At 38.6% G+C, this 27,439-nt stretch overlaps 3 protein-coding genes across 7 annotated transcripts in view; 1 reads left to right on the top strand and 2 right to left on the bottom strand.

The window, feature by feature from the left end:
* FAM185A (family with sequence similarity 185 member A) overlaps positions 1–2,912 on the bottom strand; it is a 38,081-nt gene extending 35,169 nt beyond the window's left edge. The window contains exon 1 of one of the 2 annotated variants that reach the window (XM_059472400.1): positions 2,527–2,912. In XM_059472400.1, coding sequence (XP_059328383.1) covers positions 2,527–2,893 — 367 coding nt within the window. In that variant the 5' untranslated portion in view covers positions 2,894–2,912. The remainder of the gene's footprint in view (positions 1–2,526) is intronic. The other variant, XM_059472399.1, reaches the window with a different exon arrangement.
* A 440-nt stretch (positions 2,913–3,352) lies between these two features.
* CCDC146 (coiled-coil domain containing 146) overlaps positions 3,353–27,439 on the top strand; it is a 65,384-nt gene continuing 41,297 nt past the window's right edge. For 2 of the 4 annotated variants that reach the window (XM_059473228.1, XM_059473225.1), the window contains exons 1-3: positions 7,107–7,239; positions 8,005–8,078; positions 10,069–10,466. In XM_059473228.1, coding sequence (XP_059329211.1) covers positions 10,080–10,466 — 387 coding nt within the window. In that variant the 5' untranslated portion in view covers positions 7,107–7,239; positions 8,005–8,078; positions 10,069–10,079. Of the gene's footprint in view, positions 3,387–7,106; positions 7,240–8,004; positions 8,079–10,068; positions 10,467–27,439 lie in introns of those variants that run through there. The other 2 variants (XM_059473227.1, XM_059473226.1) reach the window with 2 other exon arrangements.
* On the bottom strand, positions 16,494–23,075 carry FGL2 (fibrinogen like 2). Its single transcript, XM_059473231.1, has 2 exons — positions 22,337–23,075; positions 16,494–19,634 (listed from the first exon to the last, which is right to left on the bottom strand). The coding sequence occupies exons 1-2, from the start codon at positions 23,073–23,075 to the stop codon at positions 18,928–18,930; spliced, it is 1,446 nt and encodes a 481-aa protein (XP_059329214.1). The 3' UTR covers positions 16,494–18,927.

Raw genomic sequence — 27,439 nt, 5'->3', positions numbered from 1 at the left:
TTGTCTTCTAGCAATCAGGATTGACTACCAAGACTTTCAGGAGGATTCCTCACATTGAAACCCTTTATGAAGGCTGAAATTCTTCACATCTTAACACAATGAATTCTGCACCTTGAGAATAACCAGCTCTGGAGTGACTTGTAATAGTCACTCAGAGATCCTGGAGAAACTGAAATAGTAAAGGACTAATAACCAGACACACCTGAGAATTGAAGGGTAATAAGTGAGACACTGGGTTTGTTTGAGGCTCAGTAATTATGGGATGGACTCTGTGAATGTGCTACAGACAAGCCAAGGCAATCTTTGTGCTTGTCAAGCAAGGGAAAGAAAAAAAATAAAAAGAAGAGCTGTAAGACAGCAACTGAAAATTCTCAGGTAAGAGTCAAGGCTACAAGACTCTTAGAGAAGACAGTCCAGCTAGAGTTCAATGAATAAAGAGGTAACAGCTGATCTGTTTAAGAGAACCAACTTGGATTGTCAAATGCCTTTAACAATACCCTTAGTTCCATATTGTCTTTCAGCTATAAGCTGTGCACCACCTTCAACACTACAAGAAGCTGGAAATCAGCACAAATACCAAAGTTGAAAACTTATATCAATGGCACCACATTATTCAGACTACCTAAAAACTCACTGATAAATTGCAGGAGGACCTTGGAATACCACATACTAAAATGATAAAGTAGCAGGAAATTAATTTGTGGGACTGATAAGAGTTTACTAGGAAGCTTTCACCCTGAAACTGTTTCCATGTATAAAGGGACCCTCAGCAGAGATCCACTGAGGGGTTAAGCTGTATCAGGCTCTGAAAATCCTCTGATGAAAACAACTGACAGTTAAGAGAATGCTTAGATGAAATATCATTTACATTTGTTCTTACCCTTGATGATGAAATATCATTTATATTTGCTCTGTTCTTACCCATCCCTGAGCATCTGTTTATGACCAGAGACAGGGCAGTGGCTGCTGGAGTCATGGCAGGAATCAGCACAGGCATTCTGACAGAGCAAAGCACACTGAGGGCAGCAAGGGTTATATGCAGATTACATGCACAAATATTCTGTATTTAATTACAAAGTATTTGTGCACTTATTAGTTGCTAGGAAACAAAACAGACCCTAAGTTGTGATAAATATATTTAAGAAACAGCCCTTCAGTTTTAAGCAGCACTTTAAAGGAATTAAATTATAGGGATGAGTAAGACTGGAAAATGTGAGAATGATGTGATGTCAAACCCATAGGACTTCTCCATTTTTGAATTATATACAGTTCAGGTCCTTCTAAATGAAAATTAGAAAAAAAAAAAAAAGCACATTGCAGAATTTTGCCTAAGACACAGGGTGGGAAAAAAAAAGTAAAGTAAGATAAAAGGTGCAGAATGTCTTTGCTATATGTAACATCATATTCTATAAAAGTCATAGATTACATGAATGAAGTGTAAGTAGGGTGGAATTATTCATCATTTCTCCTATCACAACTGCAGCAGGGCTTTAAATAAAATAATGCATCAGTCTTCAATAACTTTAAGAAAGCAACAGATGAGGTGCATTGTACATCAAAAGTTTTTCCAGCAGGATGAAACATTCTGTACAGTATAGAAAATTGCCCAAATGTATAGGAAAAAACCAAAAACACATTAGTGACTGAACACAGATCTCTGAGTTTGTACTCCCTAAACTCAGGGCCACTGCCAGAACTTCACTGTCAGTTCAGCAGAGATGTTTATTGGCTTCAGCCACTACAGCTGCTCTCCCAAACCGTGTTCCATACAAGAAACCCTGCACAGATTATAGCCCTGTGCCCAAAAAGATAATGCAACGTTTGTACTGGACAAGGGAGCCCTTCTTTATTTCATCTGTGCCGTTACCTCCCGGGCTCTTTTGATCTTGCGGAGACCCACTCCACACACAAACCCTGCCGGAGCTGCTGGATGCTGCAGCCCTGCCGGAGCAGCCCCAGGAGGGCAGGGATGCCCGGGATGCTGCCCCGGGCCGGGTCTCTCTGGAGCAGCCGCAGGAGGGCAGGGATGCCCGGGATGCTGCCCCGGGGTCTCTCTGGGGCAGCCCCAGGAGGGCAGGGATGCCCGGGATGCTGCCCCGGGGTCTCTCTGGGGCAGCCCCAGGAGGGCAGGGATGCCCGGGATGCTGCCCCGGGGTCTCTCTGGGGCAGCCCCAGGAGGGCAGGGATGCCCGGGATGCTGCCCTGGGGTCTCTCTGGGGCAGCCCCAGGAGGGCAGGGATGCCCGGGATGCTGCCCCGGGGTCTCTCTGGAGCAGCCGCTGCCAAGCCCAGATGTCAGCGAGCGCTCGAGTGCCCCTGACCAGCTCAGGTTCCAGCACAAACCACTCTTACCGAAAGGGTCACCGACAAACCGCGCAGCCCAACACGCAGGAAGCGCCGGAGCTCAGGACACACAGCGGGGCGTTCGGAACTACCGAGGGCCCGATGCCGATTCCCAACGCCGCCTTCCAGCCCAGCCCAGCTGCCGGTGGGACCCCCGCGATGCGTGCGCTCTCCCGGCCCTCACCGAACATCACCGGCGTCCGGATGTCCACGGCGGTCTTGCTGTCCACGCCGTCCGCCACGATCGCCACCTGCCCCAGCGCCTCGTCGTGCTCCACCCGCACCGGGTCCCGCTCTCGCTCCCGCCCGGGGCTGCCGCCGCTCACGGCCACCAGCACCCGGTCCGCGCCCGGGCAGCGCTGCGGGTCCAGCGGGCGGACGCTCACCTGGCACGGCAGCCGCACCCGCAGCCGCCCCCGCGGGCTCACCGACAGCGCCCACTCCCGCGCCGGGCCGGGGCCGCTGCGACCGCGGCGGGGCACGGGCGGCGCCCACTGCCCGCCCGCCGCTCGCACAGCCAGGGCCGCCCAGCGCGGGGGCAGCGCCCTCATTGCCACCGGCAGGGTGAGAGCGCCCGGGAGCCGCGTGCAGGAGCGCCCGGAACAGACGGGACCGGACCTGACGGGACCGAACCGGACGGGGCGAGGCCGCTCCCGGCGGGCGGCCGTGACCCCCGCCCGGTCACGTGACAGAGCTACACGCGGGGAGCGGCACCGGCACGGCCGGTAAACAGGGGGCGGCTCGGCCGCGGAGCCTCCTGGGAGCCGTAGTTCTACAACGCGCGGAAGGAACTACAGCCATGCCCACGGGCCTATCGGAGAGCGGGGAGGGCGGGGCATTGCCGAGAGCTTGCTGTTATTGGGCGGCGGGGCGGACGCTGCAGCCAATCAGGAGCGGGAGCGGCTGAGGCGGGCGGGAGGCGATGCGTGGGTCGCCATAGTGACGGGGACGCCGCTCGGCCGGGAGGGAGCCGGGGGAACCGGGACCGGGGCGGGGACCGGGGTCAAGAGAGGCAAAGGAGCGGCTCCGACGTCGAGGCGGGAAGTAAGTCAAGCGGCGCCGCCACATCCTTGTTTGAGGAGTCCCTGAGAGTCAGGAGTGCGACCCCCGGGCGGGCCCGTGCCGTGAGGAGCCGGGGTACCGCGGGCAGCCCGCCCCTCAGTGCCCCTCAGCTACAGCCGGCCTGCCTGTGCTGAAATGTCCCCGGCCAGCCGGTATAGAAACAGTTTGGCAGATGTGTTGGAAAAACACAGTTATTTGTTGTTGGTTTTTTTGAAGTGATAGCACAAAGCACCAGACTCGCTCTCTGTCAGTAAGTTTTGGTCAATATGTTAGGTGTTGTACTGCTTTGTAGCAGTTCTGAAGCCAAGCAAATAAATATTTTCCTGAGGTCTCCACAAATAAGCCTTAAGACAATTGTCCTTACAGGGTTTACAAATAAGTAGGGAACCACTTGAGTGAGTTTAAAAGACTCTTCTGGACTTCATACCCCACATTATCATCACATAACAATTTTTAAAAAATGAGATGGGGCATGTGGGCAATAGATGATGTACAGTCAGGGGCTGAATTCTAGTAATAGTTGTTGTTTACTGCCAGTAATGAGAGAGAAAAATGTACAGAAAGCTGCATTGTCTTAGCAAGATTGCAACAAAGTAATAACGAAATCTGGGCCTGTTACTTAATTCCTGTCTCCCTTTTGCATTCCATGTGTTTCTTTTCATAAATAACCATGCAAGCATGATACTTAGTCATCAAATACTTTTCATCTCATTAGCTCTATTTCTATTTCTGTCACTGTCTGGCTTTGATTACTTATAAATCTGAAATGACATCTCAGTGTCCAAGAGGAAAGAGAATGGCCCTATTTTTTTTTTGTCTATTGGTAATTTTCACTGTGGAAAGTTTAATGAAGATTCACATTCATGTGTTAAATTATTGCATTGGTTTACATTACTCAGTCTCAAAAAATCATTAGGCTAAACACAAAGAGGGCTAGCCTGTTTCATGATAGTCTAGTATACAAAAATTGAATTCTAGAAAGCCAAAAAAGTATCAAAAATATATTGGGACATGATGGAGGCTGGAAGGTTGGGGTTTGTTGTTTTTTTTTCCCAAGTCTTCAGAAATAGTGGATTTGGGGGAAAAAATCTGCAAAATTCTCACCCTTGAGACCAATACCAAATTTGGATGTCAGATTGTTTGTCAGGGGGAAAGCTGTTCCAGATGTGTACCAAGTGTGTTGCAATGTGCTCTAACTCCGCTAGATGCCAGCCAGCTCAGCAAATAACTCAGATAACTCCGTGCTCCGGCTGCTCCGGGGGAATCCGGCCCCGGTAAGGTGGGGCTCGCTGCTGATCCCTTTCTGCCTGGGTCAGTGCTCCTGATCCTGATCCTGGACTCCCCCCTCCTCTGAAACCACAGTGCTGCTTTCCCACAGCCCCCCTTTCCTCCAGGAGCTTGGTATTTGGTGATCCTCGCACAGGCAGAGCTTTATCAGTGCCCACAATCCTCACTAAACTGGGCTCTGCATCACCTTTAATGCTGTCAGGCTTTGCATGGTTGAGAAGTTAGTTCAAGAAATCATTCCGAGATGTTTAAGCCTCAGTTATGTTTATATTTCATTGTTGCTGTTGGGTTTTCTCATTAGATACAGTCTAAGCATGCATAGTTAAAAACACTGAACAAAACACAAAATACAAAAAGATTAAAAATTGCTAGGAAGAAGCTCTTTCTCCATACATATGAAACCTCATGTGTTTAATGTTTTACTTATGTAATCTGTATTTTTTCCCTGTATTGATTCTGTTTAACTTTCATGCTTTTGTTTGGATCAGCTGTAGAGCATATAGCAGACTCCAACAGTGAAAGAATATTTATTTATTTACTTACTTACTTGTTTCCCTCTTTCATTTTTTGACTTGTCATTTGCAGGAAAATAAAACTGTATCAAATTTATAAGTGAATATATAATTAGAACTCCACTTTTGATAGCTGCATGATTTCTTAGTGAATTACAATCCTTATTTGCCATTTTATTGGTGTTGTATGCCAAAGAATATTCAGTATTTCATGCAAAAGATCAAAAAAACCTAGAACTTACAGAAGTTCTATAAAGTGATTTAAAATAGATTTTAAGCCAAATTATTATCAGATGCACTTTTAGGCTAAGGTGAAAGAGAGATTTCAAGGAAAGAGGAATTATTTACAGGGGAGGCTGTAGAAGGAATACATTTTTCTAACGTTTGTGTTTATCACAGAATAATCACAAACTGCTGCAGGTACCCAGAGGGTATAAACTTAGTCTGCCTGGGCAGGATTAATTTTACCCATTTGCTATAATTGTAATGAAGAATTAATGTAACTTCACTTCTTAGGAAAATAGGGCCACCTGTATTTGTATTTTGGGGTTTTTTTAGTGGTGCATTTCTGAACTGCTTCCTTGAATCTTCTTAGTTCTTAAGGTCTAGAGTTCAGTAGGTAGGCAAATTATGTTTTGTTTGTTTCCTCCTCTATACTTTAGCATTGCAAAGCACACAATGGTTTGGATTTCAGGGATTTTCTTGTTTGTCACGCTAACAGAAATTTTCTGAGGAAAGTTAGTTCCTCATGGAAACCATGTGAAATGGAAGTGACAAATCTTACCATTCAAATTCTCCTAATCTTAGCCATATCTAATTAGAACTCCAGCAGATAAAGTCTGTGTGTGGCTCAGGATGGTTCTATCCCAAATAGCAGACTTGAAAATAAGAGAAAACAGCAGAACTTATGAAGGAAATTGTTGAGCAGTTTAGGTAGAAATTGTTATCAGTTTATGGTGTGCTCTCATTTCCCCAAAGTGGTGAGGTTGTGCAGTCTAATCAAACAATCCATTCTGATTCACATGCCTTTGATAATGTCCCATTGTACATGATGCAGTTTTAGATTCAAGTATTGTTTAATATTGTTTAGCATTGTTGGCATGGTTTTGTTGTTTAGACTCACATCCATTCATGCTGAAGCACAGACTCTGTCCAGTTAAAACAAAAGGTCTTCTAGTTTAACATTAGGGAAAAAGCATTAAAAATCATTTTAAGGGATGGAAAGAGGATCACTGTGTGATAGAATAAATCTATGGTGCTCCTTTTATTAATATTACCTGTAGGTCTCATCCCTTCTCTTTGATGAGGATGTGGTAGAACTGAAAAAATTTTGGAGAAGGATAAGGACAGTGGAAGGCAGAGAAAGGCTTTCATGCCAGTGACAGCAGGTGGATTGGCTGCTTCAGCCTAGAAAAAGGATTGTCAAATGATGATTCAACATTAGGAATAAACCTAGTGGCATAGAAAAGTTGTGATTATTCAGTGACTCATCCAGTAAAAGAACTAGGTGACATCAAGGAGCCAGATGCAACAGGAAGCACCATGTCATACCAAGGTGAAATGAAAATCTCCATTCCCCTGGATTTTACCAATATTGAAAGTTTTGAGTGAGTTCAAGGAGAAAGGGCATGGGTTCATAGAAGCATCACCACACCATGACTGGTGGGTACTTCTCTCCCTCCCCAGGCATCCAGTTGTAGGCTGGAATTGTGCAGAGATGTAGGGGGATAGAATATAAGGAAAATAAAGATAGTGTAGAAAGCAATCTTACCCCTGAGGAATTGCAGCTGGGTCAATTATCAAAGGTTAGGAACAGACCTGACTTTAACAGGCACAGCTGTACCCAATGAGAAGATGCTATAAAAGAGTGAGGTGACTGGGTGAGAAGGGAGCTGGAGTGTGTTGGCTGCTTTGTGAATAAGGAAGAGTTAGTGCTCTGAGGAGCTGACCATGAGAAACACCAAGAATGTATGGAACTTTTGTGATGGGAGACAGCAGTGTGGAACCCCTGCAATAATTTGACAGCACAGAGATAGGTGATTCACCTTCATACATGGACCTGCATCTCTGTGTGCTCAGAATAAAATTTTACTGCTATTTGCATCTGTTGCTCTGAAAATAACTAGTGCAGCTAAGTGTTGACTACCTGAATTCTGTACTGATTTGTGTATGAATGTTGCTGTTTGCTAGAGAGAGACAGAAGTAAAGAAGCTGAAATTAGTTTGGGGAATCTCAGTTTAGACTTCTATTATTATTATTATTATTGCTGCCCTGAAGCTGTTTCACAAGACAGTTCTCAGCCTGATTTGACCCAGGTTCTAAAACAGCCTTGTAATTCCTGTTCTCTGCAATTCTGTGTCTTGGATCAAGGCTGTGATATTGTTTGCAGTTCTACAGTTTGAAAACATCCTTACTTGTTGGGCTATTCCATGAAGTTAGAAATCACGACAACTTTCAGTCCTATTTCAATTAGACGTTTTATTACCAGATAGATTTGCAAAGACACAAATTTTCCACTTTGCTTTTTGAGGTTTATACATCTAATTTTATATAAGCTGAATTATATATTTAGTAATGTAGCAGGTAATGGAAGACTGCTAAACTTATTTAATGTCCCATAAACCTACATGTTTATGTCTGCCCTCTCTTAAAACCACATGGAGACAAGGGCTTGTCACACTAGCTGAGGCTTTTCTAATGTTTTTTCTCTGTCTCAGATTTCTATAGTTGTGTCTTAACTTAACATTATAAACTTTTCAGATTCAGAAGATTTTTTTTTTTTTTATTCTCTCCCTGCCCAGAAAACTGGAGTCCTGGTGAGGACTCTTTTGTACAGCTGTTCTGGGAGGAGGAATATTTTTGACTGATGTCAACCGTAAGTTTCACATACGAGTACTGATGAATATGCCTACACCAATGAAACTCTCACATTTTAGCATTGTTCTAGTAAGAGTTTCTGCCACAGTGCTTTTCCCTCTGTCTAAATTCTAAGTTGAGAGGAACAAATAAAGTAACAGTAGCCATAAACACAAAATGCATATGCTAAAATATTCAGCAGCTGTTTAGGGATGAAAAGTCACTTGCTATTTATAAATATGTGTAAATATGTATCTTTATTTACAGTAACTCAGAGTTTATTTCTTGGCCTCTATGATGTTTACAGTTATTTCACAATGTTTTGACTCGTCCAGGAGGGATCATGAAATTGCTTTTTTTTCCATAAGCAAATACAGACACTGAAAGCTCTCTAAAAGTCAAAATGTTCCTGAAGGAATTCTAAACAGTACTGAAGAAAGTAATAAACTTGCCAGTTTAACTTCCACTACTTTATAGACAAGTGACTTTTCAAAAGGTGAATACAAACGACCCAACATTTTTGTATCCATTTTCCCACCACAATTATAAAAAGTTACATTTTTCTTAACTGTCAGTTTTCTGGCTATGCAATGCCAAATTGCGCTGTTTCATTGAAAAGATCTGGTGTATATTATAGAAGTAGTCTCAAAATTTCTTCTTAATTTTATTACAGTTTTAATTTTGCTTGTCCTTGATTTATAGTCAGATTAAAAGAGAGCACTCTTTAAAAAAAAGAGGAAGGTCTCCCACATATTATGTGAAATGCTAAATAATGTCAAGACTGCCTAATTTGAAGAGGATTCTGCAACTTTGGCAGCTGATATGGGTTTTATTGTGATGTGGTTCCATAGCAGAATACAATATCATCTTCATAATAGCTAATGTAGAAAGACCTTCTGGTGTCAGGTGAACATTTGCAAAAGTCAATCATCTTTCTCCCAAAATTTTGCACTAAAATACTGTGATACTGATCTGTCCCTTCCTGTCATCTAAAACAACTTCAGTGAACTTGTGAAGGAATTCTTGAACTCCTCCATCTCCACTTTGAACTGTTCCTTGCTCTACAAGTGCTCCATGCCTCCCCTATCTCACTATGTCATGGCAAGGTTTCTGTGTGCCTCACAGGTCCCTCTTCCCCTCTCATCCCTCTGTAAGAGGTTTATTGCCTCTGTCTCCTTTCTTGCCCATGTCTCCTTTATCTTTCTTTTGTGATGTTTTTGTCACCTTTCATGTTTCTTCATGTAAAAAGTTGGTATTTTAAAATTCTTTGGACATACAAAACATGCTGTTATGCCAGAAGATAGGTTTTGCAGATATTAATTAATGTTTGATGTAATGATGAAACCTACCTGATGGACATTGCTGATTTATCATGGTACCAGGAGCATTGTATCCCCTTGTATTCCACCTCCTATTTCCCTCACCCACCCTGGCATTTTCACACATTCCAAAGAGTTCTGATGACTGAAGCTTGGGAACATAATTCTCAAGTGCTGGACCAAGATAGTAAACACAAAGTGGAATTATAGAAACTTTATGGCATTAAGTCCAATCTTGCTGAGAAGTAAGTACTGAAGGTCCTTATCTAACTGTTTCTAATGGAGGTATCTTAGAGATTTCTATTCCTATATGACAGATATTAATATGGAATTTTTCTATAATGTAAATATAGCAAAATTATGTTTTCTAACAATTCTGCTTGTTCCAACCTTCTTTAGTTTCTCTGTGCATTTATTAAAAGACTGTGTTACCTAACTGGAATAAGAGCTTTCTTCAGGATATTTTAAAAATACTCAAGAGTATGATAGAATGATAGTGCAGCCTCTTGCATGAAGTCTTTTATGAAGTTGTAAGTGTAGAGTTATCTAATCTGCTCTCATTGTGACTTCTATGGTTTGAATGCGGGTCTGACATGTTTATGTAGTGGTTTTTACACTACACATTTACCTTTCACAATCAGATACATCCTGGATCTAATGAACTGTATTGGCGTTTTTGTTACTTTCTAGACCTTTAAACAATGAGTCAGGCTGATGAAGGAAGTGCCGCTGACCCAGAGCTGGCAACTGAGAATGAGTCACCTACCGGTGAGGTGGCTGCAGCAGCTCCTAGCGAGGAGGAGCAGCAGGGACCCACCGGCCTAAGAGCAGAGCAGCAGGAGGGACCCACCGGCCTGACAGCAGAGGAGGAGCAGGGACCCACCGGCCTAAGAGCAGAGGAGGAGCAGGGACCCACCGGCCTAAGAGCAGAGGAAGAGGAGGGACCCACCGGCCTAAAGGCAGAGGAGGAGCAGGGACCCACTGGCCTGACAGCAGAGGAAGAGGAGGGACCCACCGGCCTGACAGCAGAGGAGGAGCAGGCACCCACTGACCTAACAGCAAGCCCTGCATTTCAGTGTTTAGATGAGGTACCACATGCCCCAGATTTCTCTATCTGTAGCAGTACAAAGTAATTTATTTTGAGGTGTATCTTTTGCTGTTAATAATTGAAGGTTGTTACCACAGACTATCTATATCGTCCTCATTTCTTTGACTTTTTTCTAAGTGATAAGAAAATTTTGTGAAGCAGTGTCATATTCTTGCTGGGGATGCTGTGCTTGATAGAGAATCATGTTATTTTTTACAGTGATCATGGCCTTAAAGGAAATGAGAATACAGAGATCTTGGTTTTGGTCTTGTAGTATTCTATCTGTAGAGGTAATTGCATCGTGATTTTTTAAAAGGCTCCATAGCTGCAGGAAAAATCACAGGTAAGTGGCTCCTAAGGTACTATGATATGATGATGGTGATAGAAGAAACCTTTTGGAGCTCAGTTTCTTTTGTGATTTTTTAAATTTAAGGAGTCTTTTGAAATACTAGAAGTATATAAAAATTTTAAATATAAAATATATATATCAAATGGAATCCTTATATTTGTAAGGCCAGAAGAGTTAAGAGAAAATCTAATCCAAATTTGCCACTGAAGTAGATTCTCTGCAGATATTTGTCTAATTTGTTCTTAATTCTTTAATTGCTGGAGATAGCTCTTTGTATATCCTTTTCCAGCATGTCATCATTGCCAGGGTTTTATCAAGTTTTCCCTATATCCCAGGATAATTTCCTTTGTAGTAAATAATGAAGCTTTCTTCTTGTCTTTCCCACATTAAAAAGGGAGACCTGCCAATTTCTGCCCTTTTTATAATAAAAATGTATATCTCTATCTTGTATCCTTATCAGGCTTTGTTCATACTTCATAGTTTTCTTGAAGTTCTTACCTAAAGTTGCTTTACCTTGGACTCTTTCCATCTTGGATCTGTCAGATCAGTTTGCTACCCTGGCTCTCACTCTCTGCCTACAATCTAAGGTCAGGAGAAAGGACATGGCAAGGATTTGTAATGAAGGGGAAAATAGGACTGGACCTTTCCTATTCGCTATTAGATCATACTGGACATAGTTTGAAGCTGCTGTTTTCAGTCCAGTGCCAGTGTATGGGGAGCCCACAGCTTCCAGTATTATTGCAGCACAAACCCCCTTTATTCTCAATCCAAGGCAGCAGCAAAAGTGCCCCCATGCCCCTTCTAAACTGTATTCTGCATTTTTCCTTTGTTTTCCTTATTTTTAATCAAGGTGAAAACTAATTTTTCTAGACTTAATCTAGAAGATTATTAGATTATTTGCCTGATCTTTTTTTCTCAAAAAATCTTTCCAAAGAGGTTATTCTGCATATCAAATTTAAAGCTAACTTGTTTAACACTGATAACACTGTAAGCCATTAATGGCAAATACAGGAAAAACTTAGTATTTAGAGTTGTTCCCAACTCAGGAAAAAACATGCAGTGGAAAAATAAAGTAAGAAATTTGCATAATATTTTATAAATGAGGTCTTCTGGTCATTTGGTCAATTTCTAGAAGAGAACTATGACTCATTTATTTTACCACAATTTTTAACAGTTTGCACTTGTACTTTACTTGTGAGTTTGGCTTTTCATCACTTATTCACATTTCTTTTCTTCCACTGATGTATTTGTTTTCTTTTGCTGAACTTTATATGTAATTCAGGGATAAATATATGGCTTTGGTCACCACAGAGGCTTCTTGCATTGATGCTGGCTTCAACTACTTGGTATGGCTTTCAGGATTTTTCCACAGAAGAAGAGTTGTATCATAGTATCTCAGTTTCACTGACTGGTCCTTTATGCCTGCACATCATGTACTTATCAGAAGGGACACCTTTTGTTATTATAAGATTTCTTTAAAAACAGATATATGCCCTCTTCCCATCAAGCCAGTCTTGTTGCAGATACTCAAACATACAAAGAGCAAGAATTAAAACATGTACACTATCTCTCCTTTATTTTTAATAAAACCTTAATAGTAACATTGTTTAGCTTTGTGGGTTAGGTAGAAATATTAAAAACTTGACAGAGTTAAAAAAAAAAGCCACCCAATTAATCATGACTTCTTTTCACCAAGTGTTTTTATTTATTACCAAGCACCTCTCTGTTCTGCAGAATAGTGCACTTGTGAATGAAAAGTGCTTTGCTGTTCTCCAGATCCAGTGAGTGGCACCTTGTTTGGAAGGTACCACAATAATCCCTTCCTGCTAACATACATCATCCATTTATTTGCTAAATCTAAACATGCAGAAGAATAAACTTCTTTGGGAGATTTTCCTGACTGGTCTATTGTAAACTGCTGCACTGGATATCCTATAAAATGATCAGTGTCCCCTATCTGATACCAGCAACAAATCTTTCATTTGCGTGGCTTTTTTTGGTGGAAATTGTCACTATTATGCTACATTTCTTCATCTCTGATGTCCAAGTGTCCTATTGCCACCAAGAAGCAGAAAGAACCTTTCATGAATATTTTTCATTACTATTTTGAAGCTCAAACTCCTGACTGCCAAAAGCGGTTGAACTGCTAATAAAGATGCTAGCCAAAATCTCAGTTCTAGCGGAAACACCGAGCAAAATCTCAATCAAAATCTCAAATTAACTGTATGACAAAGAATTCTCAAGCAAATTTTGTTTCTGATTATCTGATGCTGATTCATGTCTATCTGCTATCTGTAAGAGCTTTAATGTCAAAGAATGATGTGTGTGTTTGAATGTTGTTTGAGGGGAGAAAGGTGCTTCACATTTTCCCCCTTTTTCTCATCTGTGCTGCAGGAAAGAAGAGAAAGTCACATAAAGGTTGGCTACAACTTTCAAATATAAATACCAAGAATCAATATTTCATATAATTCTTCAGTGACATAGACACATCTAACAATGCCCTTCTAGAAATTAGAGTTGTTTTCAATTTCTTTTGGTAACAAACTGGCTTTTAATTCTCTCCTAACTTAGGTTAAATGGTGAGTGTAAACAAGTTTCCTTTAAATAAAAAGTTTCTTTATCTTTAAATGAAAATTTCCCTGGAAAAGGTACCTAAAAGATTAAGATAGAGCTTTTTTTTTTTAACATAATCACCATTTTAATTTTTGTCCCCGTACACATTCTGTAATGTGCTTTTTGCTGTTATAAAGTGTGATTATCACTATATTTTTGCATGGTAACTATAGCAGTGCATAATTTGTTTTAGTACTCACCACATATGTATGTGCTCTATTAAAGATATAAAAATCTTGACACAGATTAGTACGTTGAAAGCAAACAACATTTTTAAACTTAAGCTGATCCTGGCACACTTCACATGACAAGCTCCAAAGGCTCCTGGCCCAACAAAAAATCATATAAATATGTTGGCACAGACAGCTGAGACAGATGTTGTCTCCACCTCCATGCACAGGCATCTTACTGCTAATTAAATAAACCTTTTGGGAAGTCAGCTAGGCATGATTATGTTTCTGTAAGCTGGAGTATGGTTTTTTGCAACAGCTTCCAGCAAGTAGGAAATAATTTGTATTGTGGATGTTAAAGCAAATCGTTGTTGCAACAGGAGAGTTGACTGTTCCTAAAAAAGCTGTAGAGGAATTGAGTGGATTTACAAGTGCTTTCAAACAGCAGGAATGGGAACAGAGCTGGTATGACCTGCTCATTCTACAGAGAGGTTTTTCTTACCAATAGCAGGTGATACTGAGAGGAAACAAGGCCTGGAAGTGGTTGGGTGTGTTTGAACTATCACAAAGCAGATGGTATTTCTGTTCATTTCTGAAAAGCCTGTTTGAAAGTATTTATGATGTCTTGGTTTTTTATGCTGTTATAAAGTCAAGTGTGCAGATTTCATACCATACAGAGGAACTAGAGCTCTGTAGTGTGAGACTGTGGGAAGGAATAACCTTTAACTGTAACATCTTCTTGCATTTTGGCGTTTTCTCAGCTGTTTCTGATAGTCGTGAAACTTGACAGCTATATTGCTATATTGTTTTCCAAAGCTATCTCTTCCTGTTTTCTCACCTAAAATGTGTGTTTGAGACAAGGCAAATTTGCACTAAAAACTGGGTCTACCTGGGATTTTATGTCAGCACAACCCTGTGATGAGGAAGCCAGAGCAATGTGACCAATCGTACATTCACTAGAAACTTCATTGGTGGAGAATCATCTATTACACACATGAGGTTGCTTTAAGGGTTAAAAAGGAGATTCCTGATTTACTTATTCCAAGCACCTGTGTCCAAATACTCCTGAATGAACAGAGCCTTAAATGTCTGCATGAGAAAGAATCCTTGTATTTGGATTTAGCATATGGAGGTTAAACTGTAGAGTGAGGTGGAGAGGCTTGTACTCTGTCTGAAGAAAGGCATGAGGATTTCTGTTTCTCAAAGTGCATCCTGCTTTTCCATAAAAATCATTCACTCCATGTAATTGCTTAAAAGTGTGTAAAGCCAACTATTATTTTGTATGGTGTAATTTTAAATGATGGCATACTACTCCTGCTGAAATGTAGTCTTAATTAAACTTCCAGTTTGTCTTGATTATATAAATATAACCAGGTAATTTGGGTTCTTTTTTCCTATTATTATTTTCCAAATGGATTACTCCTTTAATTAAGGTAAGAAAAAGCTGATGAATGAGGACTAGAAAATAGCGTTGCTTTCATAATTTCCATGTTCTCATGACTTATGTGAAGGTTGGACTTGACATACCATCTTAAAATTTTGTTCTCTGTTTCTGGTTACTATTGAGTGTGACAGCCAAATTAACTTCTGGCAGAAGAACTATAACTCCATAAAAGTTTAAAGCAGTGAACAAAGGAGATCAATTTAGTATAGGAAATGTTTGCATCTAGCAGGGCCTATAGATGGTATTGCTCGGTCATTTTTCTTTAAAACTTATGTCAATGTCTTCAGGCCTATGTGTACCATTTTTACCTTTTTTTCCTGAAAGAAAAAGAACACAAAAAAATCTAAAAATATTTTAATATATTCAAATCCCCTTTCTTTTTGGGCCAGTATTTAATTATGTTGTCTTCTTTTTTTTTTTTCCCTCTGTGAAAATTCAAGTTGCATTCTACCTGTTTTGATTTTTCCATGGCATGTAAATCATAGAAGCTAGGTAAATTTGGCACTTTTGTTTGATTTTGATTTAATTTTTCAACAGGGGTCTGGATAGGGATTGGCCACCTTCTTAAGTTCTTTTCCAAATAAACACTTAAAAGCAATTATTTTTCCCCACCAATTTGTCAAGCTACATATTGTTCTCAACTCACTCCAAGTTTGACTGCAGTCTTTCCCAATAAACACAGTTAAGGAAACAGGTATTTGCATTTAAAAGGGAAGGAAAAAGCACCAGTGCTTTCAAACCTTCTTTGAATTTCTTCTCTGGTTTATTTGGGGTTTTTTTTTAAGGTTTGGTTTGGTTTTGTTTAAGCAATGTGTAGGAAGCCAAGACATTACAGTCTGCTTGGCTGATCACGCTGAACGGATGGGCTTGTGCCTTTATATTTTGGAAACAAGCCATAGGAATTTAGCTAGCAAACCCGCTGTTAGTAATTTTTTCCACTAAAATTTGCTATTTAAATATTATCAGGATTAAAACCACAAGTGTCTTCAGTCTTCATATGCTAATCACTGTTATATAGATGTTTTCCATAGATTAAAAGGCATGTTTTGAATTAATAAGCCTTAGGCAGAGATCAAGGGCTTTTACTTTGTATAAAAAACTGCATTATTTAATTTGGGGTATGTATTTGTATTTGTGTTCACATGCTTTGATGACTCTTGTATGTGATCTGAAAGGTCAAAACCTTGGTTTGCTTCTCCTGTTTCATGTTAAAGATAGAGGTGGTGTAAACTCTTCATTGGGCAATTACTTTTTCCTTTTCCAAATTATGAATAGTTACAAAAAATATCTGAGATTTCAGCCCTTGGTATTGTCTGGTAGCTGAAGGGTCATAAAACAGATCTCTAAGGAACTGTCGTTACTAGCAAGTACTCTCTTGGCATGTCACATGGTCATCTGTATTGGTTATTGGTGTTTTCTTACTGCTTCAATTTTTACAGAATATCAATAAAATTATTTATGAGAAATTTTTAATAGTCCTTATGTACATCCATGACAGTAGTACAGCTTTAACAGTAGGACATTCTTATTTTATTACACCGAGCAAAAACAAATAATGTTTGCAATAAGGAGATGGAGTTACACTTTGCAAAACTAGCGCATATTGACAGAGATTCAGCTACAACAGTTCCAGACAGGTCACAATCAGATTTCTGTAACAGCATTACACTTTCTTTTTCTTTTTTTTTTTTTCTTTTTGTTTTTAAAGACATGAGAGAGAGCTTTGGCAGGTGATTTTAGTCACATTTGCTTATTCTGTTAACATTTGTGTTTTACAAAGTTTCCTTTAAACAAGATTTAAAAAGGACAGTTTCTCTTCTTACAACTTAGTATTAAAAATACATTTTCAAGTGGAATATTGTAGATACCATAAGTCGCACTTAGCTAGTCATCATATAATGAATAGGAACAAATTGTGCATTTCATGTGAAATGATTAAATGTAATCATATGCAATTAGATATTTACTCTTCTAACCAACACTTCTTCAGTTGCTTTTTTTTTGTTTAGACAACTATTTTTTATCCCAAAATAAATATTCTATAGCTTCAAAACATATTCTCAAGCAAAGATGATACATCTTGCAGTTAAAACTTTTCATTGCTCTTTAAAATTGAAATATAATAAACCAAATTACATTTGAACTATCCTTCAAAGTATTTACTTCTTTAAAATATATATTAATATTTTACAATTTAGCTATTGCCAGTGTTCTTCATTTTCATTACTTATAGCCATAATAATTTTGTTGTAATCTTAAAAAAAAGGTAGATATAATATTTATAAAGTATTATGTCAGATGTATGCTTCTATTCTTTTTTTTCATGTCTCTTTTAATCTAAAAAGCTATGCCAACAATGACCACACTTAGCTGCTAAAGGTATAGAGTTTTAGTGTAGTTTTTCTGCATCTCAGGATTGGTGTAAGCAAGATAGTAGAATAGCCTCTTGCTAAGATAAGTGGCACCTCCACTCACTGTTGGTCACTATCTTTATAGAGACATGGTCTAAATATGTGCAGTCAAACTTGTGCTCACTATCTACAATGTAATATTTAATAGCAGTATCTCTAAATTGAAATTCCTGCACTATTTGACAATTTCATGTTTTTATTTTTTATATTTTAGAAAAAAAAATCTTTGATCTTATATTCTCTTTTTTGCTTAGAACTGACAGTATGTTTTTATGTTTCTGTGGTTACAAAATGTGTAGTCTAAAAAAGGGGAGAACAGTCTTTTCTTATGTTACAAAATATTTATAATTCTTAGTTTCATTAGAATCTAATGATATGTAGATTGAGAATTATTTGAATGAGAGCTTGAGTCTCTACAAGAGCATCTTGTAACATTTGACTTACCCAAAGGATTCAGGAGAAAGCAAAATGGCACTGGAAACTCTTTGTATTTAGAGGCATTAATGCAAAGAATATGGATTCTTATTGATGTGTCTTCCTTCCTCCTGTCTACCTGCCTGCATAAATGTGCAATAAGCCACATAATGGCTCCTTTCTCCCACAAATGACAAATACGACCTTGAGCTTGAATGGAGGAACCAAAACAAGCAAGAATGTTGTTGTTCAGTGCATACTCTGTCCAGGTGTAGATGTGACACCTAGGGACATGGCTTAGTGTGGACTTGGCAGTTCTGTGTTAACAGTTGGACTTGATCTTAAAGGTCTTTTCCAAACTAAATGATTCTATGATTTTATAATTATTTCCTCTGCTTTTATTCAATTCTTCTACCAACTTTGATAAACCTTTGATAAAGGGATGAAATTTGAGGAATCATCTTCGTTTTTTTGTTTTCTTCAAAGCATTTTTTTGTGACTTTGGGCAAGCTATGTGGCCCTCTGTTTTCTAGTTCTTTAAAAATAATAATTTTTAGTACTTTTCCTAATTTATATTGATGTTGCTGTGGTATACCTTTGAAGTTATGAAGGATAGATGATGGAAAAAGACTGTTTTACAGAAACTAGGTTTTTTACAAAGGGTTGACAAATTTATATTAGTTACATCTCTGAATTATTTTCAGGTTAAAATGTAGGTAATCATTCAGACAACTTGTGGAAGACAATATAAAAGTTTTAAATCATAAAATGTGGTATATCACAGTCAGTAAAAGCACCAAAAGCAATGTTTAGAATATTTGCATAAAACCAAGACCTAACTGGTGTTAAGTTTTAGCAATAACTATCAGATATTTTAATGCTGGTTTTTAATGCATTATATGGGTCAAACCATCTCTAAAAAGATTATGTGGAAGTATGTTGTTTTGTCTAGAACAATCTTTTGCCAAACATAACTGAATACTTGATTTCTGAGTATAATACTGAGTAAGTATGATTTTGAGTGCAATCCAATGGAAACTAGTTAAGAGGAATGTGTAGAATTACTGCACAAAACTTTTGGGTCTGATCATGATCTTTACTGATTTAAAGGGTTGCCTATATCCAGTGGGAGTATCATCAGAAATACCATGCCACGTGCCCCAGAAAATGCCATTGCGAACGCCTTTGTACTTCTTGTGGTAGTACTTGCCGTTGAGATTGGCTGACAAGCAGGCATCAAACCACCAGCCAGAGCTGTAGTAGGCACCACAGTTTCCTGAGGGATACCTGTCATTGTCCCTGTCCGGGGTTGTGAAGAACTTTTGGTCGTGGTTGTAGTGCCTGCTGTAGTGGAGGGCGTCTCCGGCGGTGCCGCTGTAGCCGTGCACGCTCAGGCGGTACTTGAGGTACTCGTTGGCCACATAGAAGTGCTCGTATTTGGCATATTCTCTGATCCCATTGAAATCTTCCAGATCAATCCTCAGTTGCATTTCCTGGCTCCTCGTCAGGAGGTGAATTTTGTCATTGCCTAGCCAGAACTCCCTGCTGAGGTTTCCAAAGCCATGTTTGTAGTCATTCCAGGTTCTGTTGAAGTTAGTGCTGCCATCCTGACGCCGCTGCAGCACTGTCCAGCCGCCTCCCTGTGTTTGCATGTCACAGTAAACTTCAAAACTCCCGTTTCTGGGATCAGGGCTAATCCTGTAGATTCCATTACTCCTTCTCCCTGCTGTGTAATGGTCAGCACAGTCTCTCTGCATTATTTGTATAACTGGTGAAAGAACAAGTAGTGTTAGAATGAACATAATTTCAATTTTAAAATATAAAAAATTTTTACCCAGACTGATATGGCGTACAGAACTTGCATTGGAGAGGCTTTTGCATCACAAATAGTGTTGCAACAATTTCAGTTCTAGGGAAAAATATCTTTTCCATCAGATTTACTGTATAACAGATGTCATCTAGGATCTCTGCATCAGATAGTTGACTAAAAAAACCCAACTACTTTTTTTAAGCAAAATGCCTAATATAAGGGTGTTTTGATTATTTGCTTTCCTTTTGTCCCTTTCTCTACTCTATCCTTTTATCTCATGTAAATTCAACCCGATTTCTTCCATCCATATTTCTAATGCTTTGTCTTTACACACTTGCTGCCTTTTGTATTTAAATGTATAGCTTCACAATCTGCCTCAAATCTACAGCTCCATCTGGCAGTATGTCAGAGAAAGAGCTTTGTCCATGTGGGAATGATGTTAACCTGGCTATTGTTAAGTAAACATCATTTGATAGAGAACATAACGTCATCAGGAATGCTTTGTGTGCTAATGTTGACTGTAATTTAGGAAGCAGGAAAAAAGTAATAAAATTGTTACATCTGTTGTAATTGTGTGAGTCCTAGAAAGATGAAGGTGATGGTGCTTTCCTGTGTATGTGGCATTGCTGGCTTTACAGAAAAGAACAATGTTGGTATTCACTGCTAACGGTTCCTTTTCCCCACCAATGGGTGATGTGTTTTATTCAGAGGAAAAATACCCCAGGTTTTTTCCCCAGAGTGAAAATCCATTTTTGATCCACAATGTCATCCATTAATTTAATTCTGTTCAACAGCATGGTATTAGGATTCCGTGTTCTTAAGAGATATGGAGAGCTCTCAGAAGTTCTCAGTTAAGAGTCAAAACCATAGTGTTCATTCCTATTGCAGATTTGAATGTATGGGTGTTTTCATGTTCAGATTCTGTTGTAATTTTTTCCTAGAAGATTTGAACAAGTTACTTCTTGAAAGGGAGAAGTCATCTCAGGCTGCAGCAGGGAGCAAGACTCAGGACCTCTTGTTTTCCAGAAAACTGGACATTTATGAAACCACAAAGTATAGGAGTCAAAGGCTTTAAAGCCTAATCTAAATCCACAATAAATTCTCATTTATCACACTGAACTTCGTGGAAAATCTTTGGTAGACTAAATTTCATAGCAGTTATTAACAGAGAATATACATTTTAGATAAAATACTTCTATAATGCAATTCAATTCCTATTTAAATAAAGTTTTACTATTACTTTCAGTGGATGCAGGAATGGCTCCTGAATAGGAAAAAGTTGTAGCTGTTTTCCTTGCCAGCTTTCATAATGAATATGTTGCTGCTGCAAATGTTTTTAGTGTCTTGTTGAAAAATATAAGGAATATCTACATAATCATGTGCCCTGAACACTATCCAGCAATTAGTAAATGTGAGGAATATCAAAAACTAATTTAGTCTGTTATTTTATCTGAGTACTGTATTTGAATGTGATTTATTATTCATTATTAATGTAACAAAAATTACTCATTATTTTTGTGAATGTTTGGTATCTGAACATAATTTATTTGTAGCGATTTTTATCTGATTACTAATATAGTAAGAGCATTACCTTTATTATTACTACTTATTTCCTCTTTTCAAAGAAGAACACTTTCAGGAATTTCAGCTGTACATACACATCTGTCCATTTCCAATATGTGTAGATATAATTTTTTTTAAGCTTGGATGCTAAGCAAGAGACTTAAAGATTGTAATGCAGCCTCCTCTTTCTCTGTTTTGTCTCTCAAGAGCTTTATCTTCTTATGTTTGATATCTAAGTAGTAGAATACACTGACAATCTGTGGAGCATTTCTTGTTTTCAAGGATTCCTAAATGTAATATAAAAACTTTATGACTTTAGGAAAACCCCTCAATCTTGACTTAATAACATCAAACATTAGAAAGAGAGCATTGGTTCTATTCCTTTGTTAGGATAATTAAATGGCAAAAGAAAAAAGTGGATTTTTTCAGTGCTAACACCTGTTTTCTCTTTTATGCTCCTTATATATTAAATTAATGCACAGAGTTTAGTGTTAAAATGATGGTACATATGTTACCCAGTCGAGAAGTGCTGTTAGTAAGCTCTTTTTAGCGGAGCCTTTCAGGTGTTTGCTGTGATGAAAAGAAAATTATTATCCATTAATAATGATGCATTTTGCTAGATACACTTGATACCTGGCACCCCTTTTCAGAGTATCTGCAGTTTTGTAGTGAGAAAAAATAAAAGGCAGTTTTCTAAGGCACACCTAGAGAAAATTTAACCCTTTGCATCCAAGGAGAAAATGTGTTGGTCACTGATGCTTCATGTCTCTAATGAAGGGTAATATGGTGTAAAATAAGGTTAATTTTTCATGTTTATTTATTAAATTGAAAACAAATTTGTCCTTTAAAATTTCATGTTTCCAATCCCTAAATGAAGTCCAACTCTAGGAGGGACTGAACACCTGCAGCTCTCAGTAACCCTCTAGTGGCTGCTGAAATGTTTTACAGGAGTATAAATACACACTTAAAGAGCAGATACTTGTGAAGTTAATAACACAGCTATTTGGGTAAAATATATTTTAAGTTGTTTACCTAACACTAGTGAAATGTGAAACACTGAAAGCTTATACAGCAGTAAGAATTAACAGATTACATACCAGGTTTTGCTTGCATTGCTGGGCACTTAGAAGAACACTTGTTATCCAGGTTATTCACAGCAAATGTCAAATTTGCAACTTTGCTGTCAACATAATGTTCCACATTGTTCATGTTTATGAGGCTCAGCTTCTCTAAACGACCCTGCAGTGTCTGAATCTGGCTCTTTGCATTTTTTAAGCTTGTTGCCATTCTGTTAACTTTGCTTTGCAGTTCCTGTACTCTGTTATCTTGGCTTTCGCTGTTTTCTGCAGTGTTGGGTAGCAGGAATTCATTACTTCTGTCTCTTTCCTGGTTGTCATCTGCTTGCAGCTTGCAATCTTGGCAGCATTTTTGCAGCTTGTTTACTGATTCTTTAAGGGTCTGTACTTCTTTGAGAGTCTTCTCAAGCAGTTTGAATTCTTTGGGTATCTGGATGGTCATCGGAGGCAAATTTATCTGATAAGGACAATCCTCTCCTTCATCACATTTCCGATTAGCTTTGAGCTTTATGGGACAAGTTTCAGTAAGTTTGGCTTCTTTAGCATTCTCTTCTTCTTCTAAAATAATGGCAAAAACATTTGTCAAAGCAAGGAGAGTTGACTTCAGCAAGACTATGTAAATGAGGAGCTTCATCTTCACTGACAAACTAGCAGAATGAGGAAGTATGCACAAGTGGAACAACTTTATAAGGGCAGCTCGAAGCCTGCAAGTTATCAGACAGCCTACACTGTTCTCAGAAATGGGTGGGAGTGCTTGCATCACGAGTGATTAATAGCCGAGCAAAGTTAGGTAGTGCTTGCAAGAGTAGCACATTTCAGTGAGTATTTCTGACTCAGAGCTAGTGTATGTAAGCCAGATGATGAAATGCATGTGTGCTGGTAAGTTATGCAGTTTAATTTAATTCCTTATTGTATAAGTATTTTCTTTTTTCGGAAAAAAAAAGCAGGTAGAGAAAGTGAAACCCAGCCTTTTTCCCAGTTTGAGGTTTATCACAGCAATAGCTTTACTGACAGTCAGTCCCCTTCTCCCTATTTTTTTAAACTTAATAGATATAGTCATACAAATTATTTAAAACCCCAAACATGTTGAAACACAGGTATAGTTTTGGTTCCAAACATTTTTCAGTACAGAGTCACAATTTCATGAGGATGAACAGCACTTTCTTCTTACTATTTCACCTAGCCCACCTTAAAATAGTTATCTGGAATATTCATAATCTCTATGGCACATCACAGTTAAAATTCACTATTATCTGATTTGGGGTACTTCTTATTGAGCCTTTTTAAATGAAGGGAAGTGAACTTAAGATAGTTTCCCCTTTTATGCATCAGATCCTACTTGTTAGACTAATTGTACAGGAAACCCAAAGAAAATCCTGATGTTCTGATTAATGTCCCAAATTCTAAATCTACAGTGAGGCAGAGACCTAGGGAGGAACACTCTTCTGTTTGAGGTATTGCTCTTCTTTTTATTGTGCCTCATATCAACTTTCAGAGTTAATCCTATACTTTACATGACTGATTCCAAGTGAAATACTTCTCCAGGTGACAATTGCCATTTGCATTCTACAGCCACCTTTGCCATTCTCATGTGATACCTGTACAATTTTAATGATCTGTGTAATTTTCCTTGTACCTCAAAACAAGGCTACATGGGTATGTCTTTATGCATTCACAGCTCAGTCAAGGGTCAAATAACTTGCATAATTAAAGGGTATTTACACCAGTTCTTGTTTAATTAGTCCAACCTGAACCTTTTCTTTCCCTAAACCCTATTTGAAATTAGTCATAACACAGATTAAACATTAAGCAGATATTAGTCACACCTATAATCCCCAAGTTCCTGATCTCTGTAATGTTACTAGCTACTATTCACACCACATGCTTATATTGATAGTACAGGAAGGAGGCTTGGTCAAAAAACCCTACTTGTTTAACCCCTGCAAAAATTCCTTCAGATTCCTGCATAGCACAAAAGTCGAGGCACTGTCCTATGAGATGGGTTTTGAATGGATCTTCCTTGTATTCTAAATGAGCATCCCAGAACCTGCCATGATGCTTTCAGTTATGTGACAAAACTCTATCTCCCCCTGTCAGATTGTAATAGTTCCCCAGCAATGAGGTAAAAGCCACTCCCTGCCATCCAGGTGTAAGATACTGACATCACTTTGGTTTTACCAAAACTGAAATGTTTGTAAAACATAAAATGTATTATTTTAATTTGCAATTTTAAAAAAATTTTTCATTTTTTTTTGTTTGATGCTAATTTTTCATGTATCAGTCTAAAATCAGGTATTTCTGAAGCCTTGTTCTTGTGTATGGCTGCTACTGTCAAATGGAGAAAAGCTATCCCAGCCTCTTTGGAGGGGCTTTGGAAATAGAATAGAATTCTTAAATCCTTGTTATTTGGGAAGCCACATTCCCCCCCACACTCTTGTTTGTTCAGTTTACAATTGTCTCTGCTATCTGCTTTGTGACTTTGAACTGGAAAAACTGTTCCGTATTTGCAAAATGAATAAATTATCCTTGATAGACCGCATTCTACGATTTTCCTTGAAATATTTAAATGTATAACAAATATTGTTGTAATTTGTGATTGCTGTGCTACATTGAAAGCCTAAACTATCTTTGTAGAACTTTGTAACATCTAGAAGGGCAGAATTTTTTGCCCATACTGAATGTAAAAATAAAGTTCAGACAGTAAGGTGAAGAATCTCCGCTTTTCAGACATCTCTGTCCTGAGACATCTATTCCTTAGTCCCATATATATCTTCCTTTTGGGATATTTACTTCCTCCTTTGGATGAATTCAGTAATCTTGAGTTACTCTGTTGCTCCTGATTTTATTCTTGGTCTGATGTTCTGCTCCTAAGCTGTCACCAGTCTGCCTGGAGTCCAGAAGATCCATTTCTCCTCCAGTCTTATCCTTCTCCTACCTGGAGCACCCTTGTAATTGAGTTCTGGCCTTTCTTCCTATCCATTCCCAACAATTTGTCACATCTGTTTTCTTTCTTCAGGAACCCAAAATAGTATGACACAGCCTTTTTCATGTTTCATGTCTCCTATCCTTCTTGGAATAAATGAAGCAAAGTTTCAAATCTGAGTTTTTCAGCAAAGAAGGAGGACACTGAGTAATCTTAAGCTGTAAGATGCTGATGCAGTTTAACTTATGGCAGAAATATTGGACCAATTTTAAACTAAGACCTGCTGTTTGTTTATAAACAAAGTTTCTTACCAGATGGAGTCTTTCTAGATCTAGAATGTTCTGTATAATACAAAAGACTTTAAATTAGTTAAGCAATCACAACCCCCAAAAGTCAATCTTGTTCAACTATGAAAGGATCTAACTGAATAACAGCTGATGACTGTAACTGAGTCTTTTCTGCGAAGGTCTTTGCTTTTTACTTAAAGCTAATTTGCTTTTAGCTTTTAATCTCTTTTAGTCTACTTTTTAGGAATCTATTTTTTTTCCTGTGGACTGAAGAGATATCTTTATCATACAGACATCTTCCTAAAGATAAAAATAACTGACAGCTCAAGATACTCTGAAATTCTGCTGAAGTTTTTAATTCTGTTCACAGAACTTCCCAGTGACTGCAAGGTTAAAGAAGTGATATATTTCATTTTATTAGACTTGTCTGAGATTGTTTATCCAAAGTTTATCAAAACCAGCATGAACCATTTCCCATGAATTTTTAGAATAAGGTTTTTTTTCTTTTTCTGGCAGATAATGGAATGTAGGTCAAGCAGAAAACAACAAAGTTATGACTGTAGGCAGATGTTAATTTAACTAGTGACTATGGCAATTTAAAACACAACAGCTTGGCATCTGTTTGATTTCTGGCTTTGTTCTGGGAGTCAACATCTCCTGCAGAAGAATTGCTGCAAAATATCCAGGTTTGTCTAAGGACTTCAAATGATTGTTATGTACAAACCTGAAGTACATTGGGACTCATTCATACAAACCATTTTTGTGGCAGAGATGGAATGTGTTGAGATTGAACTGCTGCAGTAATATTTCTGATGTTTTTGTACACTTCAGTGATTCTGTGATACGTTTTGACTGAGAAAGAGAATGCCCAGTAATTAGATTAATTTTCAGGTTTTTCTACAATGTGGAATGTATACCAAAATTCCTTACTAGAAACAAATTCTGATTTAGAATTCTTTCTGATTAGCTAAATTGTTTTCTGTTTTAACTCAGTAGTAACTCTTCATGCAAGCAGTCCTTATGCTGTGCACTGGATTGTGGGGCTACCTATTCATCTTCCTCAAGTGTCTGTGAGAACACATCAGAACAGAAAAGGGAAAGCAGTGCTATTCCATTTGGTATTATAAATATTCTTGTTCAGATACAGATTACATAGAACTAGTGGCTGCATGGCTTCCTACCTGCTTAAATTGTTCATTGCTTTATTTATAAATTGTGCAGCAGGCAGAAAGGCACCACTGACAGATCTTGTAAGCAGTGGATATGATATTCATATCAGAACTGTAAATATAATGCACATCATAAAATTCATATGGTCAAAGAAAAATCACTCCTTCTGTTAAGGTGAGGACCAAATTTGTAAAGAAGGAGGTCCACAAAATTATGTTCTTATTAACTCTCTCTCGTGTCATCTGATCTGCCTGCTCAAAATCTCTAGTTTACTGCTATTTCCTTTATCTGTAGCCATGGAAGATCCTGTAGTTAGTTCAATATACAGAGAGAATAAACCCAAATGCACTTTCAGAGTGATGATATACCAAATACAAAAGCTTCTCCCTTCTTTGTGTTTTCAGAAAAATTCCTTTCTGATTCCTGCAAACCTGCTCCAATAAAAACACCAAGTATAAGACTGTGCTGGTTACTTACTATCCTGCTTTGTAGCCAAACGAAATTTGATGACAGCAGGAAAGCTGTGTCCTTTCCTGAAATGCCTGTCTTATCAGTCTCCTATGCCCTCTTTTCTGAGCCATGCAAGCCTCAGTTGGCCAGCAGCATAGTCTCACCCACTGTGCCATCTTGATTGTGCCTGATGTTTATATTTTCCATGTAGGGATTGCTTCTTCCCATGAACTGGGCAACAACACTACGGTTATAAACTACGCCTTGGGAAAGAATTTGGGATATTATTTTTCC

Source organism: Ammospiza nelsoni, chromosome 5 (genome assembly GCF_027579445.1).
Source record: "Ammospiza nelsoni isolate bAmmNel1 chromosome 5, bAmmNel1.pri, whole genome shotgun sequence".
Taxonomy (NCBI): Eukaryota; Metazoa; Chordata; class Aves; order Passeriformes; family Passerellidae; genus Ammospiza; species Ammospiza nelsoni.
The sequence above is the reverse complement of the archived record's forward strand: the minus strand, read 5'-3'. Positions and strand labels throughout refer to the sequence as shown.

Excerpts from the sequence above, each read along its gene's own strand:
- FGL2 (XM_059473231.1), bottom strand. The coding sequence starts at position 23,075 with ATGCAAGCACTCCCACCCATTTCTGAGAACAGTGTAGGCTGTCTGATA. Across the intron at positions 19,635-22,336 it reads AGCAATGCAAGCAAAACCTG|TTATACAAATAATGCAGAGA; the intron begins GTATGTAATCTG and ends TTCTTTCACCAG.